This window comes from Pan paniscus, chromosome 9, assembly GCF_029289425.2.
Source record: "Pan paniscus chromosome 9, NHGRI_mPanPan1-v2.0_pri, whole genome shotgun sequence".
Lineage (NCBI taxonomy): Eukaryota > Metazoa > Chordata > Mammalia > Primates > Hominidae > Pan > Pan paniscus.
The window spans coordinates 35,799,026-35,817,365 of record NC_073258.2 but is presented as its reverse complement, the minus strand read 5'-3'; the positions used below and the strand labels follow the sequence as shown (position 1 = coordinate 35,817,365).

General features: G+C 43.7%; 1 protein-coding gene across 5 annotated transcripts in view; it reads right to left on the bottom strand.

The window, feature by feature from the left end:
• The window catches only part of KIAA1549L (KIAA1549 like), a 296,602-nt gene that overhangs the window by 76,155 nt on the left and 202,107 nt on the right, over positions 1-18,340 (bottom strand). For all 5 annotated transcript variants that reach the window (XM_003830391.7, XM_034932384.4, XM_055094267.3 and 2 more), the window contains 2 exons: positions 14,335-14,498; positions 6,458-6,642 (listed from right to left, as the gene is read on the bottom strand). In XM_003830391.7, the coding sequence (XP_003830439.3) occupies positions 6,458-6,642; positions 14,335-14,498 (349 nt within the window). The remainder of the gene's footprint in view (positions 1-6,457; positions 6,643-14,334; positions 14,499-18,340) is intronic.

Sequence of the window (18,340 nt, the reverse complement as noted above, 5' to 3'; positions counted from 1 at the left end):
GCCAGGCTCCCCCTCCTCCCTCATCCCAGAACACCTTCCCTTTGCTGTCCCATACAATGACCAAAGATAAGGCAGCCCTTCACACAGGGCAAGTCACAGAGCCTTCTTTCCTTCCTCAGGGCGGGACTCTCATCTTCTGGAACTCTGTCAGGGAATGGGATCCAGAAAGCCCCCCTCATGCTGCCTCTGGCCTCAGAACATGCCAGCCCGTGGGTCTGGCTGAGCATAAAGACTGACTGCCTCCCCACTGTGGGAGACAAGCGGGAGGCAGGTATCTAGCGGCCTCTGTTCTTCTATTGTCAATCGTCCAGATTTAGAAAATAATGACATCTATCCCTGACAATGGAGAATTGTCTGGAATAAATGCACTTGATCAGTAGGCGAGCAGCTTCTCAACTGGAAGCTGTGTATCCTTCCGGATGCTCCTCTGCCTCCTCCTCCCTTCTCCCTCCTCCTCCCTTCTCCCCTCTGCCTCTGGGAATTTCCAGTTCTCAGTCTGTACACTTTAATACCCTAAAAGCCATGAACAATCAAAGTTGGGATATCTATGGGATAAGGCAGTATCTGCCAAGAACATTCCGTGGCACACTAAAGCCAAGTGGGACATTCCTCGCCAAAGTTCCCTAAATGTGGGAAATGCTCACTATATTCCTTCTTTGGAGATTCCTAATGCACCTTAGCATATCAAAGGCTCTGATCAGTTCTGTCACAGAGAGATTCATCTGGTCTCGTTTAACCCAACATTTCCAAATTTATTCGGTCACAATCTTTCTCATCTTAATACCTTTTAACATCATATAAAATGAGTAATACAAAGAATGTAGTCTGTGAAAACAAGGATCGGTACTAACTTGTTGAATATATGTTATTTTATTTACCCAACAGCTATTTGATTGCTGAGTGCTGGGTGTGCAACACCCAAACATAAAAGACACACACCCCTAGATTGTTTCTGGACTCTTCTGGTGAATGGCACCTACTCTCCCAACTGGCAGCATTGGGACAAAAGGCTTTAATTTGCATCCAGAAAAAAAAAATAGGAAAGGAAAAGGCTTTTTATAACCTATTTCACATTCACAAAATAGTGAATGACTGATTGAGTTTTTGAGAGTCTTGATCTGTCACCCAGCCTGGAGTGCAGTGGTGCAATCTCGGTTCACTACAACCTCTGTTTCCCGAGTTCGAGTGATTCTCCTGCCTCAACCATCAGAGTAGCTGGGATTACAGGTGCCCGCCGCCATGCCAGGCTAATTTTTTAGTATTTTTAGTAGAGCTGGGGTTTCATCATGTTGCCCAGGCTGGTCTCAAACTCCTGACCCCAAGTGATGCATCTGCCTTGGCCTCCCAAAATGCTGGGATTACAGGCATGAGCCACCGAGCCTGGCCTGAATGGTTTTTGTAGCATTTTCATACCATTTCCCTCATTTGATCCTGAAACAATTTTCTGGCTGCTCCTCTCACTCCAAGGAAAGGTGTTAATGAGCAAATTTCTGTAGCAAACCCCAACTCTGCTTTACTCTTTGCTTCTGTTTATAGACACATTTACAGGGAGTCATCAAGTCAAAACTTCCATTCAAAAATAGAGTGAGATTTGTGCCCGTGTGTTTGTGCATGCGTGTCCACTCACATGACAGTAACAAAAGTGTTTTTGAAAGCAAGAAAGTGTCACCTGAGAGGCTGCAGTTTGAGGCTACTGAATGCAAACGTCCCCATTCTGAGGACATGGAGCTGGGAAGAATATTTTCGGGTTGAGGATTAATCAACTGCCGAACATGGCACGAATCACGGCCAATCACTACACTGAAGTGCCCTTTGCAAACAGCTGTAAACGGTTGATTCTCCATCCTGGCCCAACAATCTCAGTCATATATCAACAAAATAGCCTCACCAAGACCCTACAACACTGGAGGAAAAGGACGCAGAACACCCATCTGACTGTCTGGAAGTGACTGAACCCTCAGAGTTCAGTGCTAAAATAATTCATAAAAATTGAGATATCTTAACCATCAAACCACCGGTTTCTCCTGGTTTTCACTTGAGAAACTTCTTAGATCATCTAACAGACCCATTCTGAGAGGGAAGGCAGTCTTTATCTAGCAGGAATGAGAAAAATGATGTGGCAAGATGGGGAAGCCAGAAACATAAGATTCATAACGGGTTTTCTCTTGACTTTGATGTTTTGAAAATCTTTTCAAATGATCAGAGACTCCCATGGTCAGCTGGACTTCAAGAGAGAGGAGGTTTCTCTTACAGCTTTGGAAATGATCTAACCAGCCCTTAGTAAAATTATATTTTTATGCTAAAATTATGAAAGTGGCCAGGCATGGTGGCTCACGCCTGTAATGCCAGCACTTTGGGAGGCCAAGGTGGGCAGATCACTTGAGGTCAGGAGTTCGAGACCAGCCTGGCCAACATGGTGAAACTCCATCTCTACCAAAAAAATACAAAAATTAGCCAGGCATGGTGGCACATGTCTGTAATCCCAGCTACTCGGGAGGCTGAGGCAGGGGAATTGCTTGAACCCGGGAGGCAGAGGTTGCAGTGAGCTGAGATCTTGCCACTGCACTACAGCCTGGGCAACAGAATGAGACTCTGTCTCGAAAAAGAAAAAATTGTGAAGCAAATATAGAAATCCTTCAGGAATATAGATGTTATCATCTTCATCTGTATTTGTTTCATCAGTTAATATTTCGTATTAAAAATTTGGGGGTAATTGATTAGCAAGAGTAGATTCCTTGCTAATCCAAGAAGAAGTGCTTATTCTAAAAAAATTTAAAGAAAACTTTACACAATTTAAATTATTCAACTAGAATGGGTGAAAAATAATTTTTATTCTTCCTGAAAGTACTATGTTCATATCCTAATTTTAGTAACACTAATTATTTTCAGTGTCCTCTAAATAGGTGATAAATAAGTTATTAATAAGCCTTTGTTGTATTTGGCAAAGATCATGATGAGAATAATAGCTGCAGGTAATACTACTTGCAAGTCAATTCAGGTAAATCATCTATTGCTTCTCTGTACATTTCAGCTCTGCTCTGCTTATGCTCTCTCATGTTGGGTGCGTGATTGCAGTAATGGTCCTAATTTGTTTGTACATCTCTTGGTCCTAATTTGTTCGTACATCTCTGTCAACAAGCTTTGGGTAGTCTTCTCTCATGCTGAGTCTGGACTTGACCATGAGACTTGCTTTATCCAAGAGGACAGTAGCAACCATGACACAAGCAAAGATTTGAGAAATGCTTATGCTTTGGGTGTTTTTTGTTTTTCTTGCTGCCCTGCAACCACATTGTGAGAAAGCCAGGACTAGCCTGCTAGAGGATGAGAAACCATATGAACAAAGGCCCTTGCTACCTGGGGTATTCCTGATAAGATTAGTATCAACAAGTCAGCCCAGTTGATCTGTCACCTGACTGGAGATGCATAAGCAGGCCCAGCTAAGGTCAGCCAAGCCTAGCTGAGACCAGAAGAACCATCCTCCTGAGCTCAGCCCAATGTGCTGACCCACCAAAATAATGAGCTAAAAAAAATGGTTGTTGTTTTAAGTTATTAAGCTTTGGAGTGTTTTGTTATGGAGCAATAGATAACTAATCCACATGCCCCAACCTTCTTTCCTACACAAGCTGAAATCCAACCCTCTGTTCCTCTTTCTGAGGTACCAAGAGTTCTTGGAAGAAAATATGCAGTCTTGTTGCTTGATTCCAGTACAAAATGTGGGTAATTGATACAGATGATCCCTCCTTCCTTCTCAAATTACTTCCTTCTCTTGGCTTCTTGGATCTTACTCTCTCTTTGTTCTTCTCATGCCCTTCTTCCTGACACTATTCCTTTTTCTTTGTTGATCCTTCCCCATCTTCTGGACCTCTAATCATGACAATGTTCCAGGGTTCAGTTCTTGGATCTTTTCTTTTCTCTATCTGTACTCTCCTAGGTGATCCTTCCCAGTCTTATAGAGTAATTACACACTGTCCACTCCTACATTTATATTTCTACCCTAGACCACTCCTCTATTTATATTTCTACCCTAGACCACTCCTCTAAACTCCAGACTCAAGGTTAACTGAGTTCTCAACATCTCCAATCATATACCTAACAGGCATCTCAAATGTAACATGTCCACACTCAAACTCCTGACCATCCCCTACAAACTACTTCTCCTCCAGTATCCCCCAACACAATAAATGGCAAATTCACTCCTCTCCACTTCTGTCACTCCACAAGAATCTATCAGCAAATCTTTTCAGCTCTTCCTTCAAAATACCTCTAAACTCCAACCACTTCTCACACCATCCCATGACACGATCGTCTCTCACCTAGGTCATGGCAGTAGCCTTGTAAAGGGTCTCCCTGCATCCGCTCTGCATCCCTACAGTCTGTTTGCCACACAGCAGCCAAAGTGAGTCTGTTGTATTTATTTTAATTATATTTTATTTTGAGACAAGCCCTCACTCTGTCATCCAGGCTGGAGTGCAGTGGCACAATCACAGCTCCCTGCAGCCTTGAATTCCTGTGCTCAAGCCATGCTCTTACCTCAGCCTCCCCAGTAGCTGTGACTACAGGTACACACCACTGCACCTGGCTAATATTTTTTATGTAATTTTATTTTGTAGAGACGAGGTCTTGCTTGGTTGCCCACGTTGGTCTCAAGCTCCTGGCTTCAAGTGATCCTCCTGCCTCGGCCTCTCAAACTGCTGGGGTTACAGGTGTGAGCCATGCACCCAGCCCAAAGTGAGCCTATAAAACTGCAAGTCACATCATGTCATTGCTTTTCTCAAAACCCCCCAATGACATCTGATCTTTATTCACAATAAAATCCCAAGTCCTGACTTTGGTCTGTAAAGCCTGACATAATCAACCTCCAGCGACTTGCCAGACTCATCTGCCACCACTTCCTCCCTAGTTCATGCCAGCCCCCTTGATCCTGCTTTTCTTTAAGTATGTCAAGAAGTTCCCTCCTCTGGGCGATGCACAAACTGTTCCATCTGTTTCGTACATTCCTCCTGCAGATAACCTCGTGGTTTATACCTCACTTCAATCAGGTCTTTCTCAAATGTCACTTTATCAAAAAAGTCTTCCCTAGCTTCCTAGCTAAAATAGCACTATGTCTCCTTCTCCATTTCTCTATCCCTTAACTGTGCTTTGGTTTTCTTCTTTGTACTCATCACCACCTGATCCAGAAATAGATAGATTTTACCTGTTTCTCTATTTGTTTATTATCTATCTCTCCTCACCAGATTGTAAGCTGCCCGAGAACAGTAACTCTGTCTTGTTCACAGCAATATCCCCAGTGCCTGATAAACAGCAAATGATCAATACACATGTTAGATAAAAGGAGGGGAGAAAGGAAGGAGACATGGATGATGTAGTTTTTTCAGTCTCCATAGTAGTCTCAGACAACAAGGGAGTTGACAACGTATGTTGGTTTAGCCAGCCAACGCGGCTTGCCATAGGGTTCATTACCTCTTTATAAGGCTATTGCAAAGTCTTGCAATGAGTCTCTTGGCCTCTAAACTAACCTCTCCCATCTCTCATCCACACTGCCATCAAAGTATCCTTCTAACATATAGGCTAACATCATTATCTTCCAAAAGACCTTTCAGTGGCTCCCCGTTGCCTAGATAATAAAGGTCAGATGCCTTGCCAGGCAGTCAAGACTTTCCAAAATTTTAATTTATCTTCTGGTTTCATTCTTCACTACACCCAGCCACTATGAACTCTAAACTCTGGGGACACTCACCATTTAGAGAACAAACCTGTCCCTTTTCTCTCCCCACTCTTTTTAGACTGGATGCCCTTATATCTTCCCACCTATTCAGATCCCACTCACTTTTCAAGGCTCAGATAAAGGATAACCTTCTCCACGAGGTTTTTCCCTGTTCAGAATTAAGTTCTTCCTCCTGACTTTACTACAGCCCTGCAGTCTCCAGTGCAGGCACCAATACCTCATCCTCGGTATTCCAGTTATTTTTCTCTCCGCCTCCTCCATCATGAGACTCCTGGGGTCACAAATCAATCTTACACATTTTTGTAGTCCTAAAGGGATGTCTTCAAAGTGCTCTGCTTATAGTATAAATTAAATATATGGTTTTGACTGAAATCAGAAACCCCTATTGAGAAATTGCCAGATAAAATACAACTATACTGAATCAAAGGCACTGCTTTTAATATAAGTTTAAAATATAAGTGTGACATCAGTGCTAAATTTGCTATAGTAAATATATGAACTAAATCTCTGCTGTTGTGGTTATCAGAGACATAAAACCTTACGAAGCGTAGCCCAGGCTAGGCAGGTATTGTGATTCTCATCATCTCCTTTAGTCTCTTTTCAAATATTCAAAATGAGCATGAAGGGGAATTTTTAAAGAGAACCGTGGAATTAACTTGAGGGCATCAGCTTTTCTCGTCATCAATTATTCTCTTGCTGACACAGAGAGGCAGAAGTCAGCCCCGTGCCTACCTCTTCCTGGTTTCAGTGGATTTGGCGGTCTTGATGGTGCTTCCATCCTGAGCGACGTCTCTTTCCTGAGGAGCATCTCTAATGGGCAGTGGGAGAACCACCGTCTCCTGAGTCACAGGGATGACCTCCTCATCCGCCCCTTGCTGGCCCAGGTGTTGCTTGGCATAATCAAAGCCTTGCACAGGCTGCAAAGAGGAAACAGATTTGCAGTCGTATTTCTAGTGAAGTGTGACTCTAACCATGGCTTTAAGAGATGACAGGCAGCAAAAAGATGGGACCAAACTTAGCTTTCTAATTAATAAACAAGAGTTAACTCAAATCCCCATCATTATTTCCGTCTCTTCAAAATCAGAATCCATGTTAATTCCATCCAGCTACAGAATCTCTACAGATAAGACTTGCTCAGAAAAATGAAGACTGTAAACAACATGTAAACAGGTGTTTAAGATCAAACCTCTTTCAAAGATTTTAGACCATGAATTTTAAGTCAATGGATGCTGCAAATGAGAAACAACTCAATTAATACATTAAATAGGTCCTGTGGATCACCTCCTGCCTAGAAATGTTTGGTCACCTCTTCACTCCATTCTCGTATAGCTTTATGTGTAATAGCACATGTGTGACTTTGCCAAGCCACTTGAACTCTGAACCTCAATTTTTTCATCTGAGAACTGAAGATAATCTTATCTGCTTTACCTCTACCACCCTTGAGTATTAAAGTGGATCACAGATCTGAACACAGAGGGAAGTGTGTTATCACATGTGAAGCCGTACAATCATTAATAATGAAATGGAATTTATGGAGTCACTCTTTAATCCAGACTTTGCCCTTAAGTAGGCTGGCTCTCCTATAATGCATTCCTGGGAAACTGGCAAGGTTTTATTGCACAGTGTCTGAAATCCCAAGTGCATAAGGCAGCTCTGAGCAAAATCCAACAGACATCTAGTAGTGTGGTAATGAAAACCAAGACGCATATTTAAACAATTCCTGAAAGTGTCTCTATTCTGCTTTACACCCCAAAGCAGTACAATACAGATTTGAGGCAGTACAGTGTGGTGGGTAAAAGTGGCAGTTTCAAAAGCAGATTGCCTGGGTTCAAATCCCGACTCCGTCATTCATTAGCTGTGTGACCTTGGGTAAGTTACTGAAACTCTCTGCACATCAGTTTCTTCATCAAGCTTAAAAGATGGCCATTGTTATTATGTTAATTGGAGATAATAATAGTATAAACATGATAAAATTTATATGTTTGTGAGAGCAACATGTAACCACTTTTAAGGGGATGCTGTAAGGATTAAATAAGAAATTCAAGTTCAGCATTTAAATAAGTGCCTAGCCAATAGTAAGTGCTCAATCAATATTAGTTATTACTTTTGCTTTCCTGATAAATCATAGTCCAGGTGAAATGGACAGCAGTGATTTTTTTTCAAGAAAATCTGCAGATGAAATTCAACCTCTGTCATTTAGAGTATATCAGAACTTGACATGATCAGAAGCCCCTCCTTCAGCAGCTAATTTTTATATACTTTAAGTTTTAGGGTACATGTGCAAAACATGCAGGTTACATATGTATACATGTGCCACGTTGGTGTGCTGCACCCATTAACTTGTCATTTAACATTAGGTATATCCTCCTAATGCTATCCCTCCCACCTCCCCAACCCCACAACAGGCCCCGGTGTGTGATGTTTCCCTTCCTGTGTCCAAGTGTTCTCATTGTTCAATTCCCACCTATGAGTGAGAACATGCGGTGCTTGGTTTTTCGTCCTTGCGATAGTTTGCTGAGAGTGATGGTTTCCAGCTTCATCCATGTCCCTACAAAGGACATGAACTCATCATTTTTTATGGCTGCATAGTATTCCATGGTGTATATGTGCCACATTTTCTTAATCCAGTCTATCATTGTTGGACATTTGGGTTGGTTCCAAGTCTTTGCTATTGTGAATAGTGCCGCAATAAACATACGTATGCATGTGTCTTTATAGCAGCATCATTTATAATCCTTTGGGTATATACCCAGTAATGGGATGGCTGGGTCAAATGGTATTTCTAGTTCTATATCCCTGAGGAATCGCCACACTGACCTCCACAATGGTTGAACTAGTTTACAGTCCCACCAACAGTGTAAAAGTGTTCCTATTTCTCCATATCCTCTCCAGCACCTGTTGTTTCCTGACTTTTTAATGATTGCCATTCTAACTGGTGTGAGATGATATCTCATTGTGGTTTTGATTTGCATTTCTCTGATGGCCAGTGATGATGAGCATTTTTTCATGTGTCTTTTGGCTGCATAAATGTCTTCTTTTGAGAAGTGTCTATTCATATCCTTCACCCACTTTTTGATAGGGTTGTTTGTTTTTTTCTTGTAAATTTCAGCAGCTAATTTAGCTAGAGATACAACAGGAAGGTTCCAGCGGATTTAACAATCCAGTCTAGAACTGTGGCCTAACCTGTCAAATCTCACCACTGTGTCTCAGAACAGGATGGAGTTTTATTGCTAACTCCAACAAGGCTTTTCTATTTGAGGCTGTCTATAGCTTTGCCATGGACAGCTCCCCCAGTTCCCTGAGGAACTCACTCTGGGAAGTATAATCACCCCCTTCTCTTCTCTGAGACGTACACTCTGACCTATGTGGTGATCAGTGACATTCTGAGGCCAGGACCTGGGACTGCGTTTCTGAAATAGGGTTTGCTGAGGGAAAGTGTTCTCTGTTCTTTTCCTTCCCTGTCCTTGGCCTATAAGAAACAGAAGCGAGCCTTCAGATAACTTGGTAATGTCTCTCAAACACTGAATTGCCTGCTCCTTCCATAATCAATTGGTCACCAATTAGATTCAACATCTGAAATGTTTCTGGAAGCTGACTTTTCCTCCCCAGGTCCACTGTTTCACTATTTCCTGCCTCGGTCTTGTTGCTTCCAATTTAGCTCCTTTCCAGGCCTCCCCTGATGAGCTTCCAAAATTGTCTCCCTTAAAACACATGTGGTTGCGTCACTCTCATTTAAAATATGAAGGGCCTTGAATGTCTCCCCAAATGCTTTGGCGAGGCATTCAAAGCCCTTCACATGCCAGCTGAACCTGCCTGCCCAGTTTCATGTCCTGTTGACCCCTTTTGTACCACACCCTCACGCCCCCTATTATCCTATTCAGTTTTGTTCCAACGATAGGGACTGTCCTTGGTGCTGAACATATAAAGTTAAATAACTGGTTCCTCACCCTCAAGGGGCTCAGTTTCAGCCTCATTTGATATTAATGACACAGTACTAAAGACAGTATACAACTTATATCATTGCATCTTCACTATAGTTCAAGAAGGTAGGTATTATCATGAGTTCCCAGTTTAGAGATGAAGCAACTGAGGTTTAGAGAGGTTAAGCAGCTTACGCAGGCTCACAGAGCTGTGATGGAGTCAGCATTTGCACCTAGGACTATGTGACCCAGAGCTGGAACATCTAACCACTATTTGATGAGTCTTCCCACAGCCCTTCCTTTCCTTCTGCAGCTTCCTATCTTGATTAGCATCTCCTGCCGTACATGGCCTGGCTCCTGTGCAACACTCCTGGCCTGTCTGTGAGGAAGTGGGAGGCTCCAATAGCAGCTAAGACTTCCCAAGAACCTAATGATAGGGAAAGCTGGCTCTGGTCCCATCTCCCACTTTCTCTCTCCTCCCTCTGGATTTGGCCCCTTACCTTTCACACAGGGTTAAAGTTATCCACTGGATACTTCAGGTGATTGGGTCAATGATGGATATACACAAAGAGAGACATTAAGGAATTCCAAGCTTAAAAGGTTCCCATTGTTATTAGGTTAATTACACCTGTGTTGTTAATCACAACAATCCCTGTGTATGTTTGGTACTTACAGCATGCAAAACACTGTTATCTCATCTCATCCTCCAACAAACCTGTGAGGTAAGCAAGGCAAACATTACAGCCTTCATTTCACAGATAAGAAAACAAAAGCTCAGAGAGGTTCAGTGACTTGCCCAAGATCACACAGCTGAGTGGCGCAGGACTACTACTCCCTCACTCTTCTGACTCCCAGGGTAGCGGTCTTTTAGCTTTCAACTGGAAAATTACCTGAGATTAATCAACTGCCCATTAGACACATTAGTGACTCCTAACCCCAATAATAAAATATCATGAAGTAGCTATAGTTACTTCAATTCGTTTTATAAAATTATCAAATCAAAATAATCTCCAGTAATTTCAATGGTGGATACACTGCCAAGACCTTTTAAGAAAAAAAGCATGGGTAACAATAAAAGCCAACTTATAGGTAGTATCCTCACAACACTCTATACGATTATTGTTATATCTCCATTTTACAGATGGAAAAATTGAGGCACAGAGGTTAAGTAACTTTCCTATTGTTGTTCCAACGACAGGGACTGTCTTTGGTGCTGAACATATAAAGTTAAATAACTGGTTCCTCACCCTCAAGGGGCCCAGTTTCAGCCTCATTTGATATCAATGGCACAGTACTAAACACAGTACATAACTTTTCTCATTGCATCTTCACTATAGTTCAAGAAGGTAGGTATTATCATGAGTTCCCAGTTTACAGATGAAGCAACTGAGGTTTAGAGAGGTTAAGCAGCTTACCCAGGCTCACAGAGCTGGGTAAGTTATCCTATAGGTATCCTATAGATAGTATGCTACAGATAGTAGTGGGAAAGAGGAAACAGTTGGCTGTTCTTAGGGGGTGACTGGCCTGTCCCAAGCAGATGTTCATGCAAAAGATTACAGACCCTCCAAGCTCCATCCTGCATCTGGATATGGTCCTATCCACCCTCTTCTAAGGTGGCCTCTTCCAGGGAAACATGATCTCTTCAATTCTATGAAGGGAAAAACTAGAAAAATGGCTGTACATCCAATGACAGAGTAAAGGGAAGTGAACTAGGAAGAAAGGAGGTGACAAAAGTCATGATGCTGGCCCTCTTGCATTTATCATTTTTCACCATTCTACCTGCAGAAGCCCACCTGATAACAATGGGAATGGGGTAGTCCATGGTACCTTGTCTCTGAAGAAGGGTAAGGGTATCCATACTCTGGTCTTGACTCCTGGGAAAGCCACACTCACCTCCTCTGCTTAGCATGTTAAGTTTATTACTGAGCCTCAAGAAGGATCCCTGGGAGTGCCCTCTGGCACTGTAGCCTGAATTGTAAAGATGCAGCGATGTCCCCAGGACTGTCCTGCTAGTCTAAGGATTGGCGGTGAAGGCTAACTTTTTTGTTCTGCCTCGTCCTTTGACAATAATTGAATTCTGTTCACACACACAAGGTGGTGAGAAGTGATGCAGGAAGCTCTCTCCTCTCTCCAACACTGCACTGTCCCTGGGTTGTAACGGCAGAAGAACTGCAGTAAGCAGGAGGCAGTTCCACCCTGCTGGTTTCCCATGATAAAAGGGCTTTGGGAATCAAAATATGTAGCCCAGCCTCATGGAGGGGGAAAACAACCAGCTCCACCGCACACAAGTGAATTCAATCAACTCATGGAACATAAATTTGCGTGATGTTCAATGTCAGCCAGGTATCTCACAAAGCCCAATATACAGAGTAGGACGCAGAAGGAGCTATGGAAAACCACAAACGCTAATCTGTCCTAGCTTCAGACAGCCTTCCAGCCAGAAGCTATGTGGAAATCATGTGTTGCCCAACTCATTTTGGCAGATTAGTACAATTTTGGTTTAATCTATAACATAAATATGCCCCCTTACAATCTCAGTATGGCATGTTTTGTATTCCTGGATGCGGGTACAGTTAGATTCTGGTTATTACCATTATGTCTAAAAGGCTCATGTTGTAACTAAGCTGAGATGGAGATGAAATACACACTCTTTTTATTTTTATTTTATTTTTTGAGACGGAGTTTTGCTCTCGTTGCCCAGGCTAGAGTGCAACGGTGTGATCTTGGGTCACTGCAACCTCTGCCTCCCAGGTTCAAGCAATTCTCCTGCCTCAGCCTCCTGAGTAGCTTGGATTACAGGTGTGCACCACCACACCCAGCTAATTTTGTATTTTTAGTAGAGATGAGGTTTCTCCATGTTGGTCAGGCTAGTCTCAAACTCCTGATCTCAGGTGATCCGCCCGCCTCGGCCTCCCAAAATGCTGGGATTACAGGCGTGAGCCACCGCGCCCGGCCAAAATGCACACTCTTGGAAGAGTTTCACCTTTCACTGCTTGGGCAATTCCCAATGTACACTTATTACCAACATTCTGCTGTGTCTGGGAAGCAGGTGCCTTTGTGTCAACTGAAACAGAACAACTCGCTTTGGCATTTGGCTCTTCAGTAGACAGTATCTAAACGAGCTGCAGCATCAAAACAGGTGTATCAGTTTAACAAACAATAAAAATCCTTTCATTTCTTTTGCTGAAGTGAGGTGTGATCATCAAGAAAGAACTAAGGCATGCATGACCCCCGCAAGGACGATCTCCATGGCCGACATGCATTCCAATGGCTCTGGAATATGAGGCGTAGTTTGCTATTTCATTCCTGCACTGGTAGACAAAGCTCAGATCTTCAGAGCTGGAAGAGGATTCTACCTGCCAAATCTCAGGGTTCAGGTAGGTGTATAATGGCAAAAATGCTCTAAGACTCGGATGTGAGCCTCAGTCACCCCTCTGCTGCTAGCATGACTTTGGACAAACCCCAAAGTCTCTCTTTCCCTTGAGTGTTTTGGCAGTAAAATGAGGATAATAAAACCTTCCCTGACTACGAGCTACCTCATAAGGCTGCTGTGATGAACAAACGAGGTGATAGTCCTCGAGGAGCCCAGCAAATTGTAAGGCATTATTTAAGCATCAGGTATGACAGTTAGTATATTTCCCTCATGGAATATCATGAAGGGAGCAAGGTGACCAGAAAATCAGCCTGCAGCATGTCCTAGTCCATTTCTCTCCCAGTCACTGGAGGTGAGTGGTGCAGAGATGTGGAGGCCGCAGTGGGTGGATGGGGCCCCAGGACAGGCTTCAGTGGAGCCACTGAACGGGGGTTTTCTGGCCACCCAGCCAAAGCCCTGCAGCTTCTCCATCATGGTGGCCTCTGAAGATGTCACTCCAACCAAGCATGTGCTCCAGAGAGCCTTGCATTAGGAGCCAAGAGACTTTGTCTAAGTCAGTTCGGGCTGTTGTAACAAAATATCACAGACTGGGTGGCCTGTAAATGACAGAAGTTTATTTCTCACAACTCTGGAGGCTGAGAAGTCCAAGATCAAGGTGCCAGGATGGTGAGAGGTGAGGGACCTCTTCTGGGCTGCAGGCTGCCAATGTCTTGTGCTTCACATGGAAGACAGCTCTCTAGGGCCTCCTTTCTAAGGGCATTAATCTCATTCCTGGAGGTTTCACCCTCATGACCTAATCTCCTCCCAAAGGCCCTATCTCCTAATGCCATCATATTGGGGGTCAGAATTTCAACATATAAATCTGTGGACCACAACGTTCAGAACATAGCAGACCTGATTCTACCATCAGTTCTGCTACTTAACCAACCATATGACCTTGAAAGAGTTACTTTTCATGGGTGAAAGGAGGGAGTCTGATTACATTATCTCTAAAATCCCTTTCAGGTCTCTTTAGCTTGTAGTTTTCTATGCCTCGGTTTCCTCATCTGTAAAATAATAGTACTTCCTCCAAGGGCAGCTGTGAGAATTAGAGAGCTGCTGTATATAAAACACTTGGAAGCACTGATGGCAGAATGGGCATCAGATAACCACAAACCATCAGGTCCTGAGACTAAAAGGAAGGATCTCCTTCAAAATGAGGACCTGCCCTGATGTTTCTGCAGGCTCTGGCAATGGCCTCAAAAGGCAAGAGGGAAAGGCAGGCTGAGCTCCTGCAGGCCTGTCCTCCTGCCCCTCTCCCCACCACTTCCATATACCTTTGCTCTCTGAGGCAGGTTTATCATGGTGTCAGGCTTGAAGTCGTTCTTGTTCTTCCTGCAGAGCACGGCAGTGATGATGATGATGATGACCGTGACCACGGCAATGGGCGCCAGCACTGCAGCGATGATCCACAGGTTATTGGGTGGGTTCTTCACCACGGCTGTGGGAAAGAGCCAGCAGGAGGGACATGACAAGCAACACTGGGAAGAGGAAAGCAACCCAGACATAACCCCCCACCCCAGTCCCAAGTCCTGGACAGAAGGACATGGGAGGTTAAGAGGGTTTGGGGTTAGAAAGCCTCCACCTCCGCAGCTGTGTGACCTTGGTAAAGTGGCTTAAGCTCCCTGAGTCTCAGTTTCCTCATCTGTAAAATGGGCTGTCACTTTGTAGTGTTTTTGGTGTGGTCTCTAGTAGTTGCTCAGTAAATGCTAGAGTTCACTACTACTGAGAGGAAGAGGAGAAAAAGATGGATCAGTAACAATTTTCCGCAGGGGTGACATCCACAAGTCAAAAGAAAAGTGAAGCTGAGAAATGTGCAGATTAGAAATGTGTGCTGGAATCAAGAGGCAAAAGCCACAGAGAAATGACTCTCAATATTGTAGTGTAGTCACCCTGAGAGTGAGCAACGAGTAAAATGTAACATGAGCAGATGGATCTCCCCCAGAATAGCTGGCTGGGAGCTTGGAAATGCCTCGGTCTAGTCAAAAGACTCAGGCTGTTCTCAGAACCAGAGTAAAGAAGAGCAACCAAAGTGATTGGCAGCAGGAAGAATGTGCTATTAAAACAGTAGGTGTCTCAGGGCGAGGGGGCTGGGATGAATTAACTGGAAAGGGCAACAGGGTGATGGTCATGCTCTGTATTATGATAGAGAGTTGGGTTACACGGGTGTATACATTTGCCAAAGCTCATCATATGATTTACTTGAGACAGGAAAAAGTATTGACAAGTTAAAAGGAGAAGTTCCTTCTCCATGGTAGGTTTGGTCTGTAGTTTAAATTAATATATTGGCAATCTAGTTTATACATCAAACTCTTGTAAGCCTGGTTAGCATGAGTTGGTCCTCCTGATCCTGCTGAACTTGGGGGCTACTAGGCAAAACTGAGGCCCAGACCCTAGAATATGAACACTCCACCAGTAAGTGCCACGTGGTGAGACCTGCCTGAGGAGCCAGCCAGTCTTCCTCTCTGATTTCAACCAAGCCCTGACATCAAGTGGTTCCTCATTAGCCAAGATCTACCTCTCATTTGGCTGCCCTTAGGCTCAGAATACTATTAGTACAGAAGAGCTTCTTCTCCACAGTTTTTATCAATCGGTGATTAATCACATTATTAACTTCTGAAAACAGCTCATTAGATAATATGTTTCTGTTGACATTAAACACTTAATTGCTCCTGCTTTTAGTAATTCAGTATTTATATGTGAGTATTCTGCCATTAACATAGAGCTTATAGCTTCTGTGAAAAATATCTGTATGCCTCTTTATCATTATTTTATCCTGATGGAGAAAAATGTACAGTATATCAGTGTATACCCTAAATAAAGACATGCTATTTTTTTATTAGCAAGAATGTTCAGCTTTTACCCAGTTTTATTGTTTTAGTGGAGGTGCTTCTTCTTGGTGCAGTATGTAAAATCCCCTCACCTTCATTTACATAAACAGAACAGATTTTATCTTAGATACATTAATAAATTCATTTAACAGTCAAAACAAGAGTAAAGTTAGGTCAACTGAAGTCATCCAAACTCAATGTCGTGTTCATTGGCGTAATTACCTAGAAGTACAAAGTCATGCCTAAAGGTGAAAAGGAATGAAGGGTTATTTAAATTGCAAGAATTTCATTAGAGGACTGATAGGAAAACCCATTTCCCGAGTGCCTACTGTGTGTTAGGCACTGTGATAGGTCCTTAGCCTGCATGCTTTTCTCATCCCCAATATGCTGATGAGGAAACTGAGACCCAGAGAGGTCAAACGTTTCTATGAAAAGTCACTTCTCTGAAATAAACAGTTAAAGTCGGTTCCGAGTTAACACACATGAATAGAAGTGTGTGCTTATGTGCAAGCGTAAACACACACACACACACACACACACACAATCTGTCAGAAGGAATGAAGTCAAAGAGTCCAAATAATCTAACACAAAATAAATTATTCTCACGTACAGCAAATGTTGAAAGGAGAAGGCATCCATTCAAGTGTTTCCAGTTTGTTTTTGTGGCCGTCACATATGTCTCAAATATTAGAGCTCATAACTGGGGTGACTGGATGCAGGGGAGAGTCCTCCCAGGGTCCAGTGGCTGGCTGGTGCTCAGTCCAAGTGGTTCTCCCACCAAACCCTCCTGTGGCTTCTCTTCCCAGTGGGGTCCCAGCCCGTGAGGCCCTAGTGACCATGGCCGCTCTTCTGTGCCTCTGACCTCACAGCTACGACTCTGCTCCCTCAATGACCTCGGTGCTGGGTGTCAGACTGTCTTCTCCCTGCCTGGAACCTGGCCCCCAGATATCCTCAGGGACCCTTGCCTCCCTCCCTTTCTTCAGGTGGTCACTCAAGGGTTACTTCCTCAGTGATTCTCTTCTTGACCCCCCAACAATTTAAAATTGCAACCACTATCTTCTCAACATGCCCTAGCCCTTCCCTGCCCAATTTTCTCCATAGCACTAATTAGCGTCAAACATGTTATTTATTTAGTTTCTTTGATCTGCCCACCCTAGAACATAAGCTCCACGAGGGCAGGGATTTTTGTCCACTTCATTCACTGCTGTATCTCCAGTGCCCAGAGCAGTGCCCTGCACATAGTAGGTGCTCAATAAATATCTGTTAAAAAAGTGAATGAGCATGAGTCCTCTTTACCAGAGGGTCAGCCTATTTCTTTAAGTGGCTTTTTTTTTCTTTTCTTTTTTTTTTTTTTTTTGAGGCAGAATCTCACTGTGTCCCCCAGCCTGGAGTAATGGCACGATCTCGGCTCACTGCAACCTCTGCTTCCCAGTTTCAAGCCATTCTTGTGCCTCAGCCTCCCAAGTAGCTGGGATTACAGTCACCCACCACCATGCCCAGCTAATTTTTTTATTTTTAGTAGAGACGGGGTTTCTTCGTGTTAGCCAGGCTGGTCTCAAACTCCTGACCTCAGGTGATCCACCCACCTCAGCCTCCCAAAGTGCTGGGATTACAGGTGTGAGCCACTGCGCCCAGCCAAGTGGCATCTTTTCAGATAAATGTCTGGTGGCCATGTAAAGCAAACCACTTCCTGCTCTGGTACGCTTCTCCTTGGGGTGAATTTTCCCTACTCCATCAGCTGGATAACAACTCCGAAGTGCCTCTCACTCCAGACCCTGCAAATGGACCAGATGCAAACCTCTAGCTGCCTTGTCACCCAGAGGTGATGGGGTGAGTCACGTAGGCACTGCATGCTCCAGTCTTGGCCCTAGAATTAGTGATTTAGAAGGCTCTGGAACACACAGAATGCAGAAACTCTCCCTTCAGAGAGACAAAGTATTCAACACTGTGACTCTCTATTCAAAGTCCTGACCTCAGATGAACATTGTAGGCTGATCTTGAAACTACTGGGAGGAAATGGGATTTTAAAGATCCATGCCCTCTTCTCCTTCATTGGCCTTATCTTCGTCCTCATCAGCTCCTGGGGTGGACATATTTCCCAGAGGACATCCGCTTGCTTTCCTCTTCCATCCACTAGCTACGTTCCTTCACCAGGGACTCATATTTTCCCCAGGATTTTAATTCTAATCTCTATCTACAGAATCCTCAAGTCTATAGCGTTACCTTGATTCTCTCTCCAGAGGTCTAGGCTTGAATTCCCAACACCTTTCTTAACCTTCATAGGATATCCTATCACACCCTTGATATCCCATCAGTGTCCCCAGTCCTGGGGCACCTGTTAAGCCCATAGTAAGTGGCAGCTGAATCTCCTTTATCCGTGAGGCCGGAGGACTACAGGAGAGAAATGAAGAAGAAAGGAGATTTGAAGGTTGAGAAGAACCCATATAATACA